This window comes from Oncorhynchus nerka, linkage group LG4, assembly GCF_034236695.1.
Source record: "Oncorhynchus nerka isolate Pitt River linkage group LG4, Oner_Uvic_2.0, whole genome shotgun sequence".
Lineage (NCBI taxonomy): Eukaryota > Metazoa > Chordata > Actinopteri > Salmoniformes > Salmonidae > Oncorhynchus > Oncorhynchus nerka.
Window position 1 is genome coordinate 88932054 of NC_088399.1, and position 25035 is coordinate 88957088.

At 45.4% G+C, this 25035-nt stretch overlaps 1 protein-coding gene across 1 annotated transcript in view; it reads right to left on the reverse strand.

Annotated features, from left to right (window-relative positions):
- LOC115128828 (CUB and sushi domain-containing protein 3-like) overlaps nt 1–25035 on the reverse strand; it is a 997580-nt gene that overhangs the window by 421773 nt on the left and 550772 nt on the right. Inside the window, exons 11-12 of the mRNA XM_065018010.1 lie at nt 15928–16031; nt 13007–13119 (exon numbers count right to left, since the gene is read on the reverse strand). Coding sequence (XP_064874082.1) covers nt 13007–13119; nt 15928–16031 — 217 coding nt within the window. The remainder of the gene's footprint in view (nt 1–13006; nt 13120–15927; nt 16032–25035) is intronic.

Here is a 25035-nt window from a genome sequence, read left to right on the forward strand (position 1 = left end):
TCTACAGTAATGTAGGCCTTCTACACAGCATCGTCTACAGTAATGTAGGCCTTCTACACAGCATCGTCTACAGTAATGTAGGGCTTCTACACAGCATCGTCTACAGTAATGTAGGCCTTCTACACAGCATCGTCTACAGTAATGCAGGCCTTCTACACAGCATCGTCTACAGTAATGTAGGCCTTCTACACAGCATCGTCTACAGTAATGTAGGCCTTCTACACAGCATCGTCTACAGTAATGTAGGCCTTCTACACAGCATCGTCTACAGTAATGTAGGCCTTCTACACAGCATCGTCTACAGTAATGTAGGCCTTCTACACAGCATCGTCTACAGTAATGTAGGCCTTCTACACAGCATCGTCTGTACAGTAATGGAGGCCTTCTACACAGCATCGTCTACAGTAATGTAGGCCTTCTACACAGCATCGTCTACAGTAATGTAGGCCTTCTACACAGCATCGGCCTAGGCCTTCTACACAGCATCGTCTACAGTAATGGAGGCCTTCTGTAGGCACACAGCATCGTCTACAGTAATGTAGGCCTTCTACACAGCATCGTCTACAGTAATGCAGGCCTTCTACACAGCATCGTCTACAGTAATGTAGGCCTTCTACACAGCATCGTCTACAGTAATGTAGGCCTTCTACACATCGTCTACAGTAGCATCGTCTACAGTAATGTAGGCCTTCTACACAGCATCGTCTACAGTAATGGAGGCCTTCTACACAGCATCGTCTACAGTAATGGAGGCCTTCTACACAGCATCGTCTACAGTAATGTAGGCAGTAATAATGTAGGCCTTCTACACAGCATCGTCTACAGTAATGGAGGCCTTCTACACAGCATCGTCTACAGTAATGTAGGCCTTCTACACAGCATCGTCTACAGTAATGTAGGCCTTCTACACAGCATCGTCTACAGTAATGTAGGCCTTCTACACAGCATCGTCTACAGTAATGTAGGCCTTCTACACAGCATCGTCTACAGTAATGTAGGCCTTCTACACAGCATCGTCTACAGTAATGTAGGCCTTCTACACAGCATCGTCTACAGTAATGGAGGCCTTCTACACAGCATCGTCTACAGTAATGTAGGCCTTCTACACAGCATCGTCTACAGTAATGTAGGCCTTCTACACAGCATCGTCTACAGTAATGTAGGCCTTCTAATGTAGGCACAGCATCGTCTACAGTAATGGAGGCCTTCTACACAGCATCGTCTACAGTAATGGAGGCCTTCTACACAGCATCGTCTACAGTAATGGAGGCCTTCTACACAGCATCGTCTACAGTAATGTAGGGCTTCTACACAGCATCGTCTACAGTAATGTAGGCCTTCTACACAGCATCGTCTACAGTAATGGAGGCCTTCTCTACACAGCATCGTCTACAGTAATGCAGGCCTTCTACACAGCATCGTCTACAGTAATGTAGGCCTTCTACACAGCATCGTCTACAGTAATGGAGGCCTTCTACACAGCATCGTCTACAGTAATGGAGGCCTTCTACACAGCATCGTCTACAGTAATGGAGGCCTTCTACACAGCATCGTCTACAGTAATGTAGGCCTTCTACAGTAATGTAGGCAGCATCGTCTACAGTAATGTAGGCCTTCTACACAGCATCGTCTACAGTAATGTAGGGCTTCTACACAGCATCGTCTACAGTAATGTAGGCCTTCTACACAGCATCGTCTACAGTAATGCAGGCCTTCTACACAGCATCGTCTACAGTAATGTAGGCCTTCTACACAGCATCGTCTACAGTAATGTAGGCCTTCTACACAGCATCGTCTACAGTAATGTAGGCCTTCTACACAGCATCGTCTACAGTAATGTAGGCCTTCTACACAGCATCGTCTACAGTAATGTAGGCCTTCTACACAGCATCGTCTACAGTAATGTAGGCCTTCTACACAGCATCGTCTACAGTAATGGAGGCCTTCTACACAGCATCTTCTACAGTAATGTAGGCCTTCTACACAGCATCGTCTACAGTAATGTAGGCCTTCTACACAGCATCGTCTACAGTAATGGAGGCCTTCTACACAGCATCGTCTACAGTAATGTAGGCCTTCTACACAGCATCGTCTACAGTAATGCAGGCCTTCTACACAGCATCGTCTACAGTAATGTAGGCCTTCTACACAGCATCGTCTACAGTAATGTAGGCCTTCTACACAGCATCGTCTACAGTAATGGAGGCCTTCTACACAGCATCGTCTACAGTAATGGAGGCCTTCTACACAGCATCGTCTACAGTAATGTAGGGCTTCTACACAGCATCGTCTACAGTAATGTAGGCCTTCTACACAGCATCGTCTACAGTAATGGAGGCCTTCTCTACACAGCATCGTCTACAGTAATGCAGGCCTTCTACACAGCATCGTCTACAGTAATGTAGGCCTTCTACACAGCATCGTCTACAGTAATGCAGGCCTTCTACACAGCATCGTCTAATGGAGTAATGTAGGCCTTCTACACAGCATCGCCTACAGTAATGTAGGCCTTCTACACAGCATCGTCTACAGTAATGGAGGCCTTCTACACAGCATCGTCTACAGTAATGTAGGCCTTCTACACAGCATCGTCTACAGTAATGGAGGCCTTCTACACAGCATCGTCTACAGTAATGTAGGCCTTCTACACAGCATCGTCTACAGTAATGGAGGCCTTCTACACAGCATCGTCTACAGTAATGTAGGCCTTCTACACAGCATCGTCTACAGTAATGTAGGCCTTCTACACAGCATCGTCTACAGTAATGTAGGCCTTCTACACAGCATCGTCTACAGTAATGGAGGCCTTCTACACAGCATCGTCTACAGTAATGTAGGCCTTCTACACAGCATCGTCTACAGTAATGTAGGCCTTCTACACAGCATCGTCTACAGTAATGTAGGGCTTCTACACAGCATCGTCTACAGTAATGTAGGCCTTCTACACAGCATCGTCTACAGTAATGCAGGCCTTCTACACAGCATCGTCTTCTACACAGTAATGTAGGCCTTCTACACAGCATCGTCTACAGTAATGTAGGCCTTCTACACAGCATCGTCTACAGTAATGTAGGCCTTCTACACAGCATCGTCTACAGTAATGTAGGCCTTCTACACAGCATCGTCTACAGTAATGTAGGCCTTCTACACAGCATCGTCTACAGTAATGTAGGCCTTCTACACAGCATCGTCTACAGTAATGGAGGCCTTCTACACAGCATCTTCTACAGTAATGTAGGCCTTCTACACAGCATCGTCTACAGTAATGTAGGCCTTCTACACAGCATCGTCTACAGTAATGGAGGCCTTCTACACAGCATCGTCTACAGTAATGTAGGCCTTCTACACAGCATCGTCTACAGTAATGCAGGCCTTCTACACACAGCATCGTCTACAGTAATGTAGGCCTTCTTCTACACAGCATCGTCTACAGTAATGTAGGCCTTCTACACAGCATCGTCTACAGTAATGTAGGCCTTCTACACAGCATCGTCTACAGTAATGGAGGCCTTCTACACAGCATCGTCTACAGTAATGGAGGCCTTCTACACAGCATCGTCTACAGTAATGTAGGCCTTCTACACAGCATCGTCTACAGTAATGGAGGCCTTCTACACAGCATCGTCTACAGTAATGTAGGCCTTCTACACAGCATCGTCTACAGTAATGTAGGCCTTCTACACAGCATCGTCTACAGTAATGTAGGCCTTCTACACAGCATCGTCTACAGTAATGTAGGCCTTCTACACAGCATCGTCTACAGTAATGTAGGCCTTCTACACAGCATCGTCTACAGTAATGTAGGCCTTCTACACAGCATCGTCTACAGTAATGGAGGCCTTCTACACAGCATCGTCTACAGTAATGTGCAGGCCTTCTACACATGCATCGCATCTACAGTAATGTAGGCCTTCTACACAGCATCGTCTACAGTAATGTAGGCCTTCTACACAGCATCGTCTACAGTAATGGAGGCCTTCTACACAGCATCGTCTACAGTAATGGAGGCCTTCTACACAGCATCGTCTACAGTAATGGAGGCCTTCTACACAGCATCGTCTACAGTAATGTAGGGCTTCTACACAGCATCGTCTACAGTAATGTAGGCCTTCTACACAGCATCGTCTACAGTAATGGAGGCCTTCTCTACACAGCATCGTCTACAGTAATGCAGGCCTTCTACACAGCATCGTCTACAGTAATGTAGGCCTTCTACACAGCATCGTCTACAGTAATGGAGGCCTTCTACACAGCATCGTCTACAGTAATGTAGGCCTTCTACACAGCATCGTCTACAGTAATGGAGGCCTTCTACACAGCATCGTCTACAGTAATGTAGGCCTTCTACACAGCATCGTCTACAGTAATGTAGGCCTTCTACACAGCATCGTCTACAGTAATGTAGGGCTTCTACACAGCATCGTCTACAGTAATGTAGGCCTTCTACACAGCATCGTCTACAGTAATGCAGGCCTTCTACACAGCATCGTCTACAGTAATGTAGGCCTTCTACACAGAATCGTCTACAGTAATGTAGGCCTTCTACACAGCATCGTCTACAGTAATGTAGGCCTTCTACACAGCATCGTCTACAGTAATGTAGGCCTTCTACACAGCATCGTCTACAGTAATGTAGGCCTTCTACACAGCATCGTCTACAGTAATGTAGGCCTTCTACACAGCATCGTCTACAGTAATGGAGGCCTTCTACACAGCATCTTCTACAGTAATGTAGGCCTTCTACACAGCATCGTCTACAGTAATGTAGGCCTTCTACACAGCATCGTCTACAGTAATGGAGGCCTTCTACACAGCATCGTCTACAGTAATGTAGGCCTTCTACACAGCATCGTCTACAGTAATGCAGGCCTTCTACACAGCATCGTCTACAGTAATGTAGGCCTTCTACACAGCATCGTCTACAGTAATGTAGGCCTTCTACACAGCATCGTCTACAGTAATGGAGGCCTTCTACACAGCATCGTCTACAGTAATGGAGGCCTTCTACACAGCATCGTCTACAGTAATGTAGGGCTTCTACACAGCATCGTCTACAGTAATGTAGGCCTTCTACACAGCATCGTCTACAGTAATGGAGGCCTTCTCTACACAGCATCGTCTACAGTAATGCAGGCCTTCTACACAGCATCGTCTACAGTAATGTAGGCCTTCTACACAGCATCGTCTACAGTAATGCAGGCCTTCTACACAGCATCGTCTACAGTAATGTAGGCCTTCTACACAGCATCGCCTACAGTAATGTAGGCCTTCTACACACCATCGTCTACAGTAATGGAGGCCTTCTACACAGCATCGTCTACAGTAATGTAGGCCTTCTACACAGCATCGTCTACAGTAATGGAGGCCTTCTACACAGCATCGTCTACAGTAATGTAGGCCTTCTACACAGCATCGTCTACAGTAATGGAGGCCTTCTACACAGCATCGTCTACAGTAATGTAGGCCTTCTACACAGCATCGTCTACAGTAATGTAGGCCTTCTACACAGCATCGTCTACAGTAATGTAGGCCTTCTCTACACAGCATCGTCTACAGTAATGGAGGCCTTCTACACAGCATCGTCTACAGTAATGTAGGCCTTCTACACAGCATCGTCTACAGTAATGTAGGCCTTCTACACAGCATCGTCTACAGTAATGTAGGGCCTTCTACACAGCATCGTCTACAGTAATGTAGGCCTTCTACACAGCATCGTCTACAGTAATGCAGGCCTTCTACACAGCATCGTCTACAGTAATGTAGGCCTTCTACACAGCATCGTCTACAGTAATGTAGGCCTTCTACACAGCATCGTCTACAGTAATGTAGGCCTTCTACACAGCATCGTCTACAGTAATGTAGGCCTTCTACACAGCATCGTCTACAGTAATGTAGGCCTTCTACACAGCATCGTCTACAGTAATGTAGGCCTTCTACACAGCATCGTCTACAGTAATGGAGGCCTTCTACACAGCATCTTCTACAGTAATGTAGGCCTTCTACACAGCATCGTCTACAGTAATGTAGGCCTTCTACACAGCATCGTCTACAGTAATGTAGGCCTTCTACACAGCATCGTCTACAGTAATGTAGGCCTTCTACACAGCATCGTCTACAGTAATGCAGGCCTTCTACACAGCATCGTCTACAGTAATGTAGGCCTTCTACACAGCATCGTCTACAGTAATGTAGGCCTTCTACACAGCATCGTCTACAGTAATGTAGGCCTTCTACACAGCATCGTCTACAGTAATGGAGGCCTTCTACACAGCATCGTCTACAGTAATGGAGGCCTTCTACACAGCATCGTCTACAGTAATGGAGGCCTTCTACACAGCATCGTCTACAGTAATGGAGGCCTTCTACACAGCATCGTCTACAGTAATGTAGGGCTTCTACACAGCATCGTCTACAGTAATGTAGGCCTTCTACACAGCATCGTCTACAGTAATGGAGGCCTTCTCTACACAGCATCGTCTACAGTAATGCAGGCCTTCTACACAGCATCGTCTACAGTAATGTAGGCCTTCTACACAGCATCGTCTACAGTAATGGAGCCCTTCTACACAGCATCGTCTACAGTAATGGAGGCCTTCTACACAGCATCGTCTACAGTAATGTAGGCCTTCTACACAGCATCGTCTACAGTAATGCAGGCCTTCTACACAGCATCGTCTACAGTAATGTAGGCCTTCTACACAGCATCGTCTACAGTAATGTAGGCCTTCTACACAGCATCGTCTACAGTAATGGAGGCCTTCTACACAGCATCGTCTACAGTAATGGAGGCCTTCTACACAGCATCGTCTACAGTAATGTATGCCTTCTACACAGCATCGTCTACAGTAATGGAGGCCTTCTACACAGCATCGTCTACAGTAATGGAGGCCTTCTACACAGCATCGTCTACAGTAATGTAGGCCTTCTACACAGCATCGTCTACAGTAATGGAGGCCTTCTACACAGCATCGTCTACAGTAATGGAGGCCTTCTACACAGCATCGTCTACAGTAATGTAGGCCTTCTACACAGCATCGTCTACAGTAATGTAGGCCTTCTACACAGCATCGTCTACAGTAATGGAGGCCTTCTACACAGCATCGTCTACAGTAATGGAGGCCTTCTACACAGCATCGTCTACAGTAATGTAGGCCTTCTACACAGCATCGTCTACAGTAATGTAGGCCTTCTACACAGCATCGTCTACAGTAATGGAGGCCTTCTACACAGCATCGTCTACAGTAATGTAGGCCTTCTACACAGCATCGTCTAGAGTAATGGAGGCCTTCTACACAGCATCGTCTACAGTAATGTAGGCCTTCTACACAGCATCGTCTACAGTAATGTAGGCCTTCTACACAGCATCGTCTACAGTAATGTAGGCCTTCTACACAGCATCGTCTACAGTAATGCAGGCCTTCTACACAGCATCGTCTACAGTAATGTAGGGCTTCTACACAGCATCGTCTACAGTAATGTAGGCCTTCTACACAGCATCGTCTACAGTAATGCAGGCCTTCTACACAGCATCGTCTACAGTAATGTAGGCCTTCTACACAGCATCGTCTACAGTAATGTAGGCCTTCTACACAGCATCGTCTACAGTAATGTAGGCCTTCTACACAGCATCGTCTACAGTAATGTAGGCCTTCTACACAGCATCGTCTAATGTAGGCCTTCTAGCATAATAATGTAGGCCTTCTACACAGCATCGTCTACAGTAATGTAGGCCTTCTACACAGCATCGTCTACAGTAATGTAGGCCTTCTACACAGCATCGTCTACAGTAATGTAGGCCTTCTACACAGCATCGTCTACAGTAATGTAGGCCTTCTACACAGCATCGTCTACAGTAATGTAGGCCTTCTACACAGCATCGTCTACAGTAATGGAGGCCTTCTACACAGCATCTTCTACAGTAATGTAGGCCTTCTACACAGCATCGTCTTCTACACAGTAATGTAGGGCCTTCTACACAGCATCGTCTACAGTAATGGAGGCCTTCTACACAGCATCGTCTACAGTAATGTAGGCCTTCTACACAGCATCGTCTACAGTAATGCAGGCCTTCTACACAGCATCGTCTACAGTAATGTAGGCCTTCTACACAGCATCGTCTACAGTAATGTAGGCCTTCTACACAGCATCGTCTACAGTAATGGAGGCCTTCTACACAGCATCGTCTACAGTAATGGAGGCCTTCTACACAGCATCGTCTACAGTAATGTAGGCCTTCTACACAGCATCGTCTACAGTAATGCAGGCCTTCTACACAGCATCGTCTACAGTAATGTAGGCCTTCTACACAGCATCGTCTACAGTAATGTAGGCCTTCTACACAGCATCGTCTACAGTAATGCAGGCCTTCTACACAGCATCGTCTACAGTAATGTAGGCCTTCTACACAGCATCGTCTACAGTAATGCAGGCCTTCTACACAGCATCGTCTACAGTAATGGAGGCCTTCGACACAGCATCGTCTACAGTAGGTACATGAAGTACTTCCTCTTCATGTATCTGGGAGAGTACTAAAATTAATATTTACTCTCTCACAGTTTTTAAATGAGCACTGATGAAGGGTTTACTGTTATTAAAGGTATTGTCTGTTAGAGAGCGAGGAAGGAAAACTTGCTAATTCTAAACCATCTTCCACAGCAGGTTTCTCTATGTTTTTCCTCCAGAGATATTACAATATTTATCTTTTTATCTCTCTCGCTCTCGCTCTATCCCTCCCTCCCCCTCTCTCTCTCTACCTAACTCACTTTCCTTCATTAGGGTGGTTGGCGTGCTGTTAATCACTCAGACACTAATTTACTACAAAGCCCTAAGCTTGAGGGGAAATAATCAAATATATGGTTATTGTGGGGAAATGCTAGCTTATATCCAGCGGATGTGGCTGGTGTTTGAGAGATGAAACCTCCTTCTATTTCAGGTTGGAATCCCCCCAGTAAATACCAAGCTATGATGTGCGTGACAACCCCTTATATGGGTTGCAAGTGTTCACGAGGTGATGAACTATCAGTTTAGTAGAAGGTAACAGGTCACCAGGACCCGAGACCTTTGACACAAGTAATTCATAGTGACAGCTTAGTGATTGAGAAAACCAGGGATGGTGGGAGGGAAGAAGGGATTGAGGGAAGTGTATTAGCCATTTGACAAGTTGGTAGAGTTGGCTCTGGTCTGCTGCTTCCCTGATCATTTCCCTGTCTGTCCATCTCTCATCTGACTGGCTGTACTGACAGTCAATCTGTCCATCTTTCATCTGACTGGCTGTACCAACAGTCAATCTGTCCATCTCTCATCTGACTGGCTGTACTGACAGTCAATCTGTCCATCTCTCATCTGACTGGCTGTACCAACAGTCAATCTGTCCATCTCTCATCTGACTGGCTGTACTGACAGTCAATCTGTCCATCTCTCATCTGACTGGCTGTACTGACAATCAATCTGTCCATCTCTCATCTGACTGGCTGTAGGGAAAGGGGGATACCTGGTCAGTGTACAACTGGATGCCTTCAACTGAAATGTGTCTTTCTTATTTCACCCAACCCCTCTGAATCAGAGAGGTGTGGAGGACTGCCTTAATCGACATCCACGGCACCCGGGGAACAGTGGGTTAACTGCCTTGCTCTGGGGAAGAACGACAGATTTTTACCTTGTCAACTCAGGGATTCAATCTTGCAACCTTTCGGTTACTGGCTCAACGCTCTAACCACTAGGCTACCTGCCACCCCTACACTCTATCCACTTGGCTACCTGCCACCCCTGTAGTGATCTGTCCATCTCTCATCTGACTGGCTGTACTGATAGTTCCTCTGCCTCTCTAACTCAATGGAACAGGTCACTGACCATCTCGAATCCCACCGTATCTTCTCCGCTGTGCAATCTGGTTTCCGAGCCGGTCACGGGTGCACCTCAGCCACACTCAAGGTACTAAACGATATCATAACCGCCATCGATAAAAGACAGTACTGTGTAGCCGTCTTCATCGACCTTGCCAAGGCCTTCGACTCTGTCAATCACCATATTCTTATCGGCAGGCTCAGTAGCCTCGGTTTTTCGGATGACTGCCTTGCCTGGTTCACCAATTACTTTGCAGACAGAGTTCAGTGTGTCAAATCGGAGGGCATGCTGTCCGGTCCTCTGGCAGTCTCTATGGGGGTGCCACAGGGTTCAATTCTCGGGCCGACTCTTTTCTCTGTATATATCAATGATGTTGCTCTTGCTGCGGGTGATTCCCTGATCCACCTCTACGCAGACGACACCATTCTATATACTTTCGGCCCGTCATTGGACACTGTGCTATCTAACCTCCAAACGAGCTTCAATGCCATACAACACTCCTTCCGTGGCCTCCAACTGCTCTTAAACGCTAGTAAAACCAAATGCATGCTTTTCAACCGATCGCTGCCTGCACCCGCATGCCCGACTAGCATCACCACCCTGGATGGTTCCGACCTTGAATATGTGGACATCTATAAGTACCTAGGTGTCTGGCTAGACTGTAAACTCTCCTTCCAGACTCATATCAAACATCTCCAATCGAAAATCAAATCAAGAGTCGGCTTTCTATTCCGCAACAAAGCCTCCTTCACTCACGCCGCCAAGCTTACCCTAGTAAAACTGACTGTCCTACCGATCCTCGACTTCGGCGATGTCATCTACAAAATGGCTTCCAACACTCTACTCAGCAAACTGGATGCAGTCTATCACAGTGCCATCCGCTTTGTCACTAAAGCACCTTATACCACCCACCACTGCGACTTGTATGCTCTAGTCGGCTGGCCCTCGCTACATATTCGTCGCCAGACCCACTGGCTCCAGGTCATCTACAAGTCCATGCTAGGTAAAGCTCCGCCTTATCTCAGTTCACTGGTCACGATGGCAACACCCATCCGTAGCACGCGCTCCAGCAGGTGTATCTCATTGATCATCCCTAAAGCCAACACCTCATTCGGCCGCCTTTCGTTCCAGTACTCTGCTGCCTGTGACTGGAACGAATTGCAAAAATCGCTGAAGTTGGAGACTTTTATCTCCCTCACCAACTTCAAACATCAGCTATCTGAGCAGCTAACCGATCGCTGCAGCTGTACATAGTCTATTGGTAAATAGTCCACCCATTTTCACCTACCTCATCCCCATACTGTTTTTATTTATTTACTTTTCTGCTCTTTTGCACACCAATATCTCTACCTGTACATGACCATCTGATCATTTATCACTCCAGTGTTAATCTGCAAAATTGTAATTATTCGCCTACCTCATGCCTTTTGCACATTGTATAGAGACTCCCCCCTTTTTTTCTTTCTACTGTGTTATTGACTTGTTAATTGTTTACTCCATGTGTAACTCTGTGTTGTCTGTTCACACTGCTATGCTTTATCTTGGCCAGGTCGCAGTTGCAAATGAGAACTTGTTCTCAACTAGCCTACCTGGTTAAATAAAGGTGAAATAAAAAAATAAAAAAATAAATGCCGTTCCTCTGCCTCTCTAGCTCAATGTCTTTCCTCTGCCTCTCTAGCTCAATGCCGTTCCTCTGCCTCTCTAACTCAATGCTGCTCCTCTGCCTCTATAACTCAAGGCAGTACCTCTGCCTCTATAACTTAAGGCCGTTCCTCTGACTCTCTAGCTCAATGCCTTTCCTCTGCCTCTCTAGCTCAATGCCGTTCCTCTGCCTCTCTAACTCAATGCCGTTCCTCTGCCTCTATAACTCAAGGCAGTTCCTCTGCCTCTATAACTCAAGGCCGTTCCTCTGCCTCTATAACTCAATGGCGTTCCTCTGCCTCTATAACTCAAGGCCGTTCCTCTGCCTCTATAACTCAATGCCGTTCCTCTGCCTCTCTAGCTCAATGCCGTTCCTCTGCCTCTCTAGCTCAATGCCGATCCTCTGCCTCTCTAGCTCAATGCCGTTCCTCTGCCTCTCTAGCTCAAGGCCGTTCCTCTGCCTCTCTAGCTCAATGCCGTTCCTCTGCCTCTCTAGCTCAATGCCGTTCCTCTGCCTCTCTGCCTAGCTCAATGGCCTGTTCCTCTGCCTCTCTCTCTAGCTCAATGCCGTTCCTCTGCCTCTCTAGCTCAATGCCGTTCCTCTGCCTCTCTAGCTCAATGCCGATCCTCTGCCTCTCTAGCTCAATGCCGTTCCTCTGCCTCTCTAGCTCAATGCCGATCCTCTGCCTCTCTAGCTCAATGCCGATCCTCTGCCTCTCTAGCTCAATGCCGTTCCTCTGCCTCTCTAGCTCAATGCCGATCCTCTGCCTCTATAACTCAATGCCGTTCCTCTGCCTCTCTAGCTCAATGCCGATCCTCTGCCTCTCTAGCTCAATGCCGTTCCTCTGCCTCTCTAGCTCAATGCCGTTCCTCTGCCTCTATAACTCAATGCCGTTCCTCTGCCTCTATAACTCAAGGCCGTTCCTATGCCTCTATAACTCAATGCCGTTCCTCTGCCTCTCTAGCTCAATGCCGATCCTCTGCCTCTCTAACTCAATGCCGTTCCTCTGCCTCTCTAGGTCAATGCCGATCCTCTGCCTCTCTAGCTCAATGCCGTTCCTCTGCCTCTCTAGCTCAATGCCGTTCCTCTGCCTCTCTAACTCAGTGCCGTTCCTCTGCCTCTATAACTCAAGGCCGTTCCTCTGCCTCTATAACTCAGTGCCGTTCCTCTGCCTCTCTAGCTCAATGCCGTTCCTCTGCCTCTATAACTCAGTGCCGTTCCTCTGCCTCTCTAACTCAATGCCGTTCCTCTGCCTCTCTAGCTCAATGCCGTTCCTCTGCCTCTATAACTCAGTGCCGTTCCTCTGCCTCTCTAGCTCAATGCCGATCCTCTGCCTCTATAACTCAAGTTCAATATAAGGTGTAGTAGCTGCTAGAGAGCTGCAGCTCACACACATATTCACAATGAGATGCATTCATGTACACACACACACACACACACACACACACACACACACACACACACACACACACACACACACACACACACACACACACACACACACACACACACACAATGTACCTTTAAAGTTGATCTTGAAGCCTATGGAGCCCACGCTCTCGTCTGATTGGAGATGGAGCCACATCTGATGGGTCATGCTGACGATGAGGTCAGGGACAAAGCTACCTGAGAGACTGGAAGGAGGAAGACAAGAACACACAGTTAGCCTGACACACACACACTCACCCACATGCTCACAAGCACGCACAGACAAACACGCACACAAACATACTCGCACGCACGCACAGACAAACACGCACAAAGACAGAAACGTTACCTGACAGACTGTGGGGAGGGGGACGACGACAATAACACACACTATCTCCCTGACTGTAATATGACTAGTGGAACATGATCAACACACACTATTTCCCTGACTGTAATATGACTAGTGGAACATGATCAACCCACACTATCTCCCTGACTGTAATATGACTAGTGGAACATGATCAACACACACTATCTCCCTGACTGTAATATGACTAGTGGAACATGATCAACCCACACTATCTCCCTGACTGTAATATGACTAGTGGAACATGATCAACCCACACTATCTATACCCCACCACATGAATGTGAACATGTACCCCACCCACATGAATCTGAACATGTACCCCACCACATGAATGTGAACATGTACCCACCCACATGAATGTTAACATGTACCCCACCACATGAATGTGAACATGTACCCACCCACATGAATCTGAACATGTACCCCACCACATGAATCTGAACATGTACCCCACCACATGAATCTGAACATGTACCCCACCACATGAATGTGAACATGTACCCCAACCACATGAATGTGAACATGTACCCACCCACATGAATCTGAACATGTACCCACCCACATGAATGTGAACATGTACCCCACCACATGAATGTTAACATGTACCCCGCCACATGATTGTGAACATGTACCCCACCACATGAATGTGAACATGTACCCCAACCACATGAATGTGAACATGTACCCACCCACATGAATCTGAACATGTACCCACCCACATGAATCTGAACATGTACCCACCCACATGAATCTGAACATGTACCCCACCACATGAATGTGAACATGTACCCACCCACATGAATGTTAACATGTACCCCAACCACATGAATGTTAACATGTACCCCGCCACATGAATGTGAACATGTACCCACCCACATGAATCTGAACATGTACCCACCCACATGAATCTGAACATGTACCCCACCACATGAATGTGAACATGTACCCACCCACATGAATCTGAACATGTACCCACCCACATGAATCTGAACATGTACCCCACCACATGAATCTGAACATGTACCCCACCACATGAATGTGAACATGTACCCCACCACATGAATGTGAACATGTACCCACCCACATGAATCTGAACATGTACCCCACCACATGAATGTGAACATGTACCCCACCACCTGAATGTGAACATGTACCCCACCACATGAATGTGAACATGTACCCACCCACATGAATCTGAACATGTACCCACCCACATGAATCTGAACATGTACCCCACCACATGAATCTGAACATGTACCCCACCACATGAATGTGAACATGTACCCCAACCACATGAATGTGAACATGTACCCCACCACATGAATCTGAACATGTACCCCACCACATGAATCTGAACATGTACCCCACCACATGAATGTTAACATGTACCCCAACCACATGAATGTGAACATGTACCCCAACCACATGAATGTGAACATGTACCCCACCACATGAATGTGAACATGTACCCCGCCACATGAATGTGAACATGTACCCCAATAACATGAATGTGAACATGTACCCCACCCACATGAATCTGAACATGTACCCACCCACATGAATCTGAACATGTACCCACCCACATGAATCTGAACATGTACCCACCCACATGAATCTGAACATGTACCCCACCACATGAATGTGAACATGTACCCACCCACATGAATGTGAACATGTACCCCACCACCTGAATGTGAACATGTACCCCACCACATGAATCTGAACATGTACCCACCCACATGAATCTGAACATGTACCCCACCCACATGATTGTGAACATGTACCCCACCACATGAATGTGAACATGTACCCACCCACATGAATCTGAACATGTACCCCACCCACATGATTGTGAACATGTACCCACCCACATGAATCTGAACATGTACCCCACCACATGATTGTGAACATGTACCCACCCACATGAATGTGAACATGTACCCCAACCACATGAATGTGAACATGTACCCCACCACATGAATCTGAACATGTACCCCACCACAGTCTCTTATATACAGTACATCCACAAATAGCACCGTCTGTGTTACGCTTATAGAATCACAAAGACCATCTCCACCTGTGCGTTTGTTTGATGACCCTAGTACATAAAGTAGTTACCTGGCTTTGCAGTCCAACTCATTTGCATTGCGGAATAGACAAACCCCTCCCACACAGTGATATATATACTGAACATGTAAACACTGTGGAGTATTCTGATTGGCTGGGCCTGGCCCTCCCAGGCCCAACTATGGCTACACCCCTGCCCAGTCATGTGAAATCCATAGATAAGTACCTAATTTATTTATTTCAATTGACTGATTTCCTTATATTGCCACCATGGCCTTTTTTTTGCCTTTACCTCCCTTCTCACCTCATTTGCTCACATCGTATATAGACTTATTTATACTGTATTATTGACTGTATGTTTGTTTTACTCCATGTGTAACTCTGTGTCGTTGTATGTGTCGAACTGCTTTGCTTTATCTTGGCCAGGTCACAATTGTAAATGAGAACTTGTTCTCAACTTGCCTACCTGGTTAAATAAATAAATAAAAATAAATACATATGAACTGTAATTCAGTTCCCTTTGAAATGGTTATATATTTTTGTTCAGTATAGATCCAGTAAAACGCTCAGCCACTCACACTTGTAGTATCGTCTTGGGGTCACCCACTTCCCCGCCATCACCGATGGTTAGCGTGTCGTAGGCAATCTCCAGGTCAAACTCCTCAAAGTTGATTTGAATGACCTGTCGGTGGACAGAAGAAATCAGACATAATGGTTAGCCATGTGTCAAATTGCCTGAAATAACGTTTATGGCTTTCTCACAATTTAATTCCACTGGGAAAAGCTACAGTAATACAGGAAAGCCATCTGGAAGGGACATCAATGTTTCAGAGGAATTTGGCATCACAAAAGAAAGACTGTTGGCATGTGTTTTGAGGATTTATTGAAATACAGTGATATTAGTAAAATAGTCCCTGTGATTGCAGAACAACTAGGGTAAATATAACTTTTGATTTTAGGCCCAATACTTTATTAAAAGGATAGTTCACTTGAAAACATATCTGTGTATTTTGTTCATTGGTCAATGATGCATCATCACAGTTTTCTTGAATACTTGACTGCTGACATGCACACATTTTTTAGATTCATGAAAAAAAATATCAATCGAGTTTTGAAGTAAACTATCCCTTTAAAAGTTCCACTGAGAGTGCGGTAAAATATGACGGCCATTTTTCTTGTAGACAGGGAGAGAATTTTGGTTCATTCCATGGCTCATTATTCTGTTGTATTCTGTTATTCTACTTATCAAAATCATGACACTAATCTAAGATGAAAAGATGGAAACGGAACATCCTGTTAACTAAATTAAATACATTTAGTACATAATTAGGGTTGCATTCTCTCTCTCTCTCTCTCTCTCTCTCTCTGTCTCTCTCTCTCTGTGTCTCTCTCTCTCTCTCTCTCTCTCTCTCTCTCTGTCTCTCTCTCTGTGTCTCTCTCTCTGTGTCTCTCTCTCTCTCTCTCTCTCAATTTTTTCAATTCAATTCAAGGGCTTTATTGGCATGGGAAACATGTGTTAACATTGCCAAAGCAAGTGAGGTAGACAACATACAAAGTGAATATATAAAGTGAAAAACAACAAAAATTTAAAAAAATCCTGTTAACTAAATTAAATACATTTAGTACATAATTAGGGTTGCATTCTCTCTCTCTCTCTCTCTCTCTCTCTCTCTCTGTCTCTCTCTCTCTGTGTCTCTCTCTCTCTCTCTCTCTCTCTCTCTCTCTCTCTGTCTCTCTCTGTGTCTCTCTCTCTCTCTCTCTCTCTCTCTCTCTCTCTGTCTCTCTCTCTCTGTCTCTCTCTGTGTGTCTCTCTCTCTCTCTCTCTCTCTCTCTCTCTCTCTCTCTCTCATTTGATCTTTCTCTCTCTCTCTGTCTCTCAATTCATTTCAATTATCTCTCTCTGTATCTCTCTCTGTATCTCTGGGTCTCTCTCTCTCTCTCTCTCTCGTTCGGTCTTTCTCTCTCTCTCTCTCTCTCATTTGGTCTTTCTCTCTCTCTCTGTCTCAATTCATTTCAATTCTCTCTCTCTCTGTATCTCTGTGTCTCTCTCTGTATCTCTGGGTCTCTCTCTCTCTCTCATTTGGACTTTCTCTCTCTCTCTCTGTCTCTCAATTCATTTCAATTCTCTCTCTCTCTGTATCTCTGGGTCTCTCTCTCTTTTTTTCTGTCTCTCTCTCTAGTTCGGTCTTTCTCTCTCTCTCTCTCTCTCATTTGGTCTTTCTCTCTCTCTCTCTCTCTGTCTCTCAATTCATTTAAATTCTCTCTCTCTGTATCTCTCTCTGTATCTCTGTGTCTCTCTCTGAATCTCTGTGTCTCTCTCTGAATCTCTGTGTCTCTCTCTGAATCTCTGTGTCTCTCTCTGAATCTCTGTGTCTCTCTCTGAATCTCTGTGTCTCTCTCTGACTCTCTCTGAATCTCTGGGTCTCTCTCTGAATCTCTCTCTCTGAATCTCTCTCTGTATCTCTGTGTCTCTCTCTGAATCTCTGTGTCTCTCTCTGAATCTCTGTGTCTCTCTCTGAATCTCTGTGTCTCTCTCTGAATCTCTGTGTCTCTCTCTGAATCTCTCTCTCTCTCTCTGAATCTCTGTGTCTCTCTGGGTCTCTCTCTGAATCTCTCTCTCTCTCTCTCTCTCTCTCTCTCTCTCTCTCTCTCTCTCTCTCTCTCTCTCTCTCTCTCTCTCTCTCTCTCTCTCTCTCTCTCTCTCTCTCTCTCTCTCTCTCTCTCTCGTTCCCCCAGGACTAAGACAGGCTCCTATCGTCTGTTTTCCTGTGACAGTTCCTCTGGGTATGGATCCATATGGTGAAACAGAAGAAGAGAAATAACTTCACATTTGTTAATTACACTAATTAGATCGTAAACAATCCACACATTAATAAAAATCTAGTTAATTTTTTTTTTTTTTTAAACACTGACAATATCTTTCACCCAATGGTGAATAGTATTATAGAGAGTCCCCAGTCCCCACACATGCAGTACATACAGAATGTACACTAACAAGTAGATCAGGAAATATAAAATAAATATGAATTAAACACAACCTTTATGAAAGAAACCAGTACCATCAGGAAACTGTGTATAAATACCACATGCTTAAAACACATCCCTGAACCCAACACCTAATGAATTAATGAAACCAGTACCATCAGGAAACTGTGTATAAATACCACATGCTTAAAACACATCCCTGAACCCAACACCTAATGAATTAATGAAACCAGTACCATCAGGAAACTGTGTATAAGTAAAACATGCTTAAAACACATCCCTGAACCCAACACCTAATGAATTAATGAAACCAGTACCATCAGGAAACTGTGTATAAATACCACATGCTTAAAACACATCCCTGAACCCAACACCTAATGAATTAATGAAACCAGTACCATCAGGAAACTGTGTATAAATACCACATGCTTAAAACACATCCCTGAACCCAACACCTAATGAATTAATGAAACCAGTACCATCAGGAAACTGTGTATAAGTAAAACATGCTTAAAACACATCCCTGAACCCAACACCTAATGAATTAATGAAACCAGTACCATCAGGAAACTGTGTGTAAATACCACATGCTTAAAACACATCCCTGAACCCAACACCTAATGAATTAATGAAACCAGTACCATCAGGAAACTGTGTATAAATACCACATGCTTAAAACACATCCCTGAACCCAACACCTAATGAATAACAAACCAACGGGCTACATGAATAAAATGCTCTCCTCGTGACTCTTCTGTCTTGTATCATCATCTAGAGATAGTTTCTGTCCTGATGAATGATTATTAACCCATTAAGGTTCAGATGGAGACAGCCAGGCCTGGTTGCTATGGTCCCTTGTTGCAGTGTCACCAAGGGGTTTAAGCAGATTGCTTCCTGTCCTCTTGTCTGGAAAGAGAGTCCCTTCACCTGGATGATTGATGCCCAGAGTGTTCACCATTGCAGCATGGAGTAATAAAGCTATTTTTAAATGCCGATTACAAAGCACTCAATCCCCACTGCCATCACAAAGGTAATCATGGTGGTTCCCTTGTCAACAGTCATGTAGTGTGTGTGTGTGTGTGTGTGTGTGTGTGTGTGTGGTGGAGTCTCTTTTTGCTGGTCTACTAATTATAGTGTCTCAGATCATTATTCTAAATGTGTGTGTGTGTGTGTGTGTGTGTGTGTGTGTGTGTGTGTGTGTGTGTGTGTGTGTGTGTGCGGTGGAGTCTCTTTTTGCTGGTCTACTAATTATAGTGTCTCAGATCATTATTCTAAATGTGTGTGTGTGTGTGTGTGTGTGTGTGTGTGTGTGTGTGTGTGTGGTGGAGTCTCTTTTTGCTGGTCTACTGTGTGTGTGTGTGTGTGTGTGTGTGTGTGTGTGTGTGTGTGTGTGTGTGTGTGTGTGTGTGTGTGTGTGTGTGTGTGTTGTGTGTGTGTGTGCGTGTGTGTGTGTAGTTGTACCAGTGCAATGCCTATGTTGTAATACAAACAAGGCGGTTGGTGGCACACTACTACATATTGATCGGCAAAGCAATGATCCCAATAAACCCATATCCCAGTCTTATGACTCGACAACGAACACTTCCAGTCCCAGTGAGGAACATGACAGTGTGGTGGGGTTTGACGGGGATGTTCACTCACTTACAGAGAGACAGAGCTGCCTCCAAGGAGTCAACTATGGAAGTTTAAATAGGACTTTATGTAAAAACCCAGGGGTTTTTAAAGCCTCACAAGCCTGAGAGGCCCTTCAAAGGCGCTAGTACGCTCAGCGCTCCTTTCATCAGGAAAGCCTCGATGCTAATGTCCTCTCTCAACTGAGACCAAGCCCTCCTAGTAAACACTTGTACATCCTGTTAGGTTTTGATGTCGTTCAGTCTGCTTCCCAAGTTTGTACACACACAATTGCTGTTTTTCTGTGTCAGTGTTGCTAAGAGACTGTTGTCATTGTCTCATAGACTTTGGCTTCAATGCTTATGCTGTCAATTTAAAATATGTTTCTAAGGTTATGACATCAACAAGATTAATAGGCATATTGTTCGTCACGCAGGCATGCTAATCTCCACTGCCTGATGTGCAGCATACAAAGACTAAAAGAGAGACGAGTTCCCTCATAGCACCATACACCTGGCTGATAGACCTGAATGAGAGATAAGAGCCCTTCTAGCACCATACATTTGGCTGATAGACCTGAATGAGAGATAAGAGCCCTCCTAGCACCATACACTTGGCTGATAGACCTGAATGAGAGATAAGAGCCCTTCCAGCACCATACACCTGGCTGATACAACAGGAAGCATGTGAGCACCAGGTGGGAGGGGGGCGTTTAGAAAGAGTGCTTCATACACACACAGAGGCACAGAAATACACACACACACACACACACACACACACACACACACACACACACACACACACACACACACACACACACACACACACACACACACACACACACACACACACACACACACACACACACACACACACACACGTACCAGGCACAGGGCCAGCACCACACACATGGGTCCAATCAGACTCTCATCCATCCCATGTGACAGGAAAGCCAGGTCGTTCACACACTCACACCCCTGATTAGAGCTCCACTCAGATGGGCTGTCAGATTCTCTCTGCCTTTCCATCTCCCCCAGTAGAGATTTCCTGTTGTTCTCATGTTAGAGAGATCCAGCAGGCAGGCAGGGAAATACGTGTGTGTGTGTGTGTGTGTGTGTGCACGTGCGCGTGTGCAGTAAATGTTTTGTATCATTGGCAGCACCATTCTCAGCATTCGCTAGTGTAGAGTTTGCCTTGTGTACATGGGCCATCTGTTGGGCACATGGAAGTCTATGAAATTGACAAATCCAAACAGTATTTTTGTTAGTAATAATGTCCAGATTGATGCTTGGATTGGGTGCAGAGCATTCACATAAAGTAGTATTTTGAGGTTTTGTAAGGATCCTATTGAAGCTAATGGAAACCCCCGGAAACACTACACGGGCAATTATTGAATGATTACTCTAGTTTCATGTCAATCACCACAGAGTTGAATTAAAGGATTAAAACAGACTTTGATTGGAGCAAGTGATGATAATATTTACATGATCAGGCCTCTGCTGCATCTCAAACATTCAATATTCAATTTCAACTTCAGAAACATGTAAATGTGTCTGTGTGCATTTCAACTCCTGGGGATGTCATCAAAGAAGATTGTAATGTAAGAGATGTTTTATTTATATAGAGATTTCTTTAACTTCCCACAAGCCACTGTCACGTCAGAGTTGGTGGCTTGTGGAATCATGTAAAGCTTGTTTTAGAGGTAGTGTGCTGAAAGGATTACCAGGGTTAACTGAGCTGTACATTAACGAAGCTGGGCGGTTCGCGACAATATTTTGTCACCATTATCTCTAGTCCTCTATCTCCTGTCTTTGATCATCTTTGATAACACTTAGTTTCACTATGTCCCTCGACACTTTCTCCTTTAAATGGAAATGGTGACAGTGGATGTGGCAATTTAGAAAGAGACAAAGTCAAACCCTCTTGTCTCTAAGGAGTGCTAGGTGAAAGTCAAACCCTCTGTCTCTAAGGAGTGTTAGGTCAAGGTCAAACCCTCTGTCTCTAAGGAGTGTTAGGTCAAAGTCAACCCCTCTGTCTCTAAGGAGTGTTAGGTCAAGGTCAAACACTCTGTCTCTAAGGAGTGTTAGGTCAAGGTCAAACCCTCTGTCTCTAAGGAGTGTTAGGTGAAAGTCAAACCCTCTGTCTCTAAGGAGTGTTAGGTCAAGGTCAAACCCTCTGTCTCTAAGGAGTGTTAGGTCAAGGTCAAACCCTCTGTCTCTAAGGAGTGTTAGGTCAAGGTCAAACCCTCTGTCTCTAAGGAGTGTTAGGTCAAGGTCAAACCCTCTGTCTCTAAGGAGTGTTAGGTCAAAGTCAAACCCTCTGTCTCTAAGGAGTGTTAGGTCAAGGTCAAACCCTCTGTCTCTAAGGAGTGTTAGGTCAAGGTCAAACCCTCTGTCTCTAAGGAGTGTTAGGTCAAGGTCAAACACTCTGTCTCTAAGGAGTGTTAGGTCAAGGTCAAACCCTCTGTCTCTAAGGAGTGCTAGGTGAAAGTCAACCCCTCTGTCTCTAAGGAGTGTTAGGTCAAAGTCAAACCTCTGTCTCTAAGGAGTGTTAGGTCAAAGTCAAACCCTCTGTCTCTAAGGAGTGTTAGGTCAAGGTCAAACCCTCTTGTCTCTAAGGAGTGTTAGGTCAAAGTCAAACCCTCTGTCTCTAAGGAGTGTTAGGTCAAAGTCAAACCCTCTGACTCTAAGGAGTGTTAGGTCAAGGTCAAACCCTCTGTCTCTAAGGAGTGTTAGGTCAAAGTCAACCCCTCTGTCTCTAAGGAGTGTTAGGTGAAAGTCAAACCCTCTGTCTCTAAGGAGTGTTAGGTCAAGGTCAAACCCTCTGTCTCTAAGGAGTGTTAGGTCAAAGTCAAACCCTCTGTCTCTAAGGAGTGTTAGGTCAAGGTCAAACCCTCTGTCTCTAAGGAGTGTTAGGTCAAAGTCAACCCCTCTGTCTCTAAGGAGTGTTAGGTCAAAGTCAAACCCTCTGTCTCTAAGGAGTGTTAGGTCAAAGTCAACCCCTCTGTCTCTAAGGAGTGTTAGGTCAAGGTCAAACCCTCTGTCTCTAAGGAGTGTTAGGTGAAAGTCAACCCCTCTGTCTCTAAGGAGTGTTAGGTCAAAGTCAAACCTCTGTCTCTAAGGAGTGTTAGGTCAAAGTCAAACCCTCTGTCTCTAAGGAGTGTTAGGTCAAGGTCAAACCCTCTTGTCTCTAAGGAGTGCTAGGTGAAAGTCAAACCCTCTGTCTCTAAGGAGTGTTAGGTCAAAGTCAAACCCTCTGTCTCTAAGGAGTGTTAGGTCAAAGTCAAACCCTCTGACTCTAAGGAGTGTTAGGTCAAGGTCAAACCCTCTTGTCTCTAAGGAGTGCTAGGTGAAAGTCAAACCCTCTGTCTCTAAGGAGTGTTAGGTCAAAGTCAACCCCTCTGTCTCTAAGGAGTGTTAGGTCAAAGTCAAACCCTCTGACTCTAAGGAGTGTTAGGTCAAAGTCAAACCTCTGTCTCTAAGGAGTGTTAGGTTAAAGTCAAACCCTCTGTCTCTAAGGAGTGTTAGGTCAAGGTCAAACCCTCTTGTCTCTAAGGAGTGCTAGGTGAAAGTCAAACCCTCTGTCTCTAAGGAGTGTTAGGTCAAAGTCAAACCCTCTGTCTCTAAGGAGTGTTAGGTCAAAGTCAAACCCTCTGACTCTAAGGAGTGTTAGGACAAGGTCAAACCCTCTGTCTCTAAGGAGTGTTAGGTCAAGGTCAAACCCTCTGTCTCTAAGGAGTGTTAGGTCAAAGTCAACCCCTCTGTCTCTAAGGAGTGTTAGGTCAAAGTCAAACCCTCTGTCTCTAAGGAGTGTTAGGTCAAAGTCAACCCCTCTGTCTCTAAGGAGTGTTAGGTCAAGGTCAAACCCTCTGTCTCTAAGGAGTGTTAGGTCAAAGTCAACCCCTCTGTCTCTAAGGAGTGTTAGGTCAAGGTCAAACACTCTGTCTCTAAGGAGTGTTAGGTCAAGGTCAAACCCTCTGTCTCTAAGGAGTGTTAGGTCAAAGTCAACCCCTCTGTCTCTAAGGAGTGTTAGGTCAAGGTCAAACCCTCTGTCTCTAAGGAGTGTTAGGTGAAAGTCAAACCCTCTGTCTCTAAGGAGTGTTAGGTCAAGGTCAAACCCTCTGTCTCTAAGGAGTGTTAGGTCAAGGTCAAACCCTCTGTCTCTAAGGAGTGTTAGGTCAAGGTCAAACCCTCTGTCTCTAAGGAGTGTTAGGTCAAGGTCAAACCCTCTGTCTCTAAGGAGTGTTAGGTCAAAGTCAAACCCTCTGTCTCTAAGGAGTGTTAGGTCAAGGTCAAACCCTCTGTCTCTAAGGAGTGTTAGGTCAAGGTCAAACCCTCTGTCTCTAAGGAGTGTTAGGTCAAGGTCAAACACTCTGTCTCTAAGGAGTGTTAGGTCAAGGTCAAACCCTCTGTCTCTAAGGAGTGCTAGGTGAAAGTCAACCCCTCTGTCTCTAAGGAGTGTTAGGTCAAAGTCAAACCTCTGTCTCTAAGGAGTGTTAGGTCAAAGTCAAACCCTCTGTCTCTAAGGAGTGTTAGGTCAAGGTCAAACCCTCTTGTCTCTAAGGAGTGTTAAGGTCAAAGTCAAACCCTCTGTCTCTAAGGAGTGTTAGGTCAAAGTCAAACCCTCTGACTCTAAGGAGTGTTAGGTCAAAGTCAAACCCTCTGACTCTAAGGAGTGTTAGGTCAAAGTCAAACCTCTGTCTCTAAGGAGTGTTAGGTCAAAGTCAAACCCTCTGTCTCTAAGGAGTGTTAGGTCAAGGTCAAACCCTCTTGTCTCTAAGGAGTGCTAGGTGAAAGTCAAACCCTCTGTCTCTAAGGAGTGTTAGGTCAAAGTCAAACCCTCTGTCTCTAAGGAGTGTTAGGTCAAAGTCAAACCCTCTGACTCTAAGGAGTGTTAGGTCAAGGTCAAACCCTCTGTCTCTAAGGAGTGTTAGGTCAAGGTCAAACCCTCTGTCTCTAAGGAGTGTTAGGTCAAAGTCAACCCCTCTGTCTCTAAGGAGTGTTAGGTCAAAGTCAAACCCTCTGTCTCTAAGGAGTGTTAGGTCAAAGTCAACCCCTCTGTCTCTAAGGAGTGTTAGGTCAAGGTCAAAC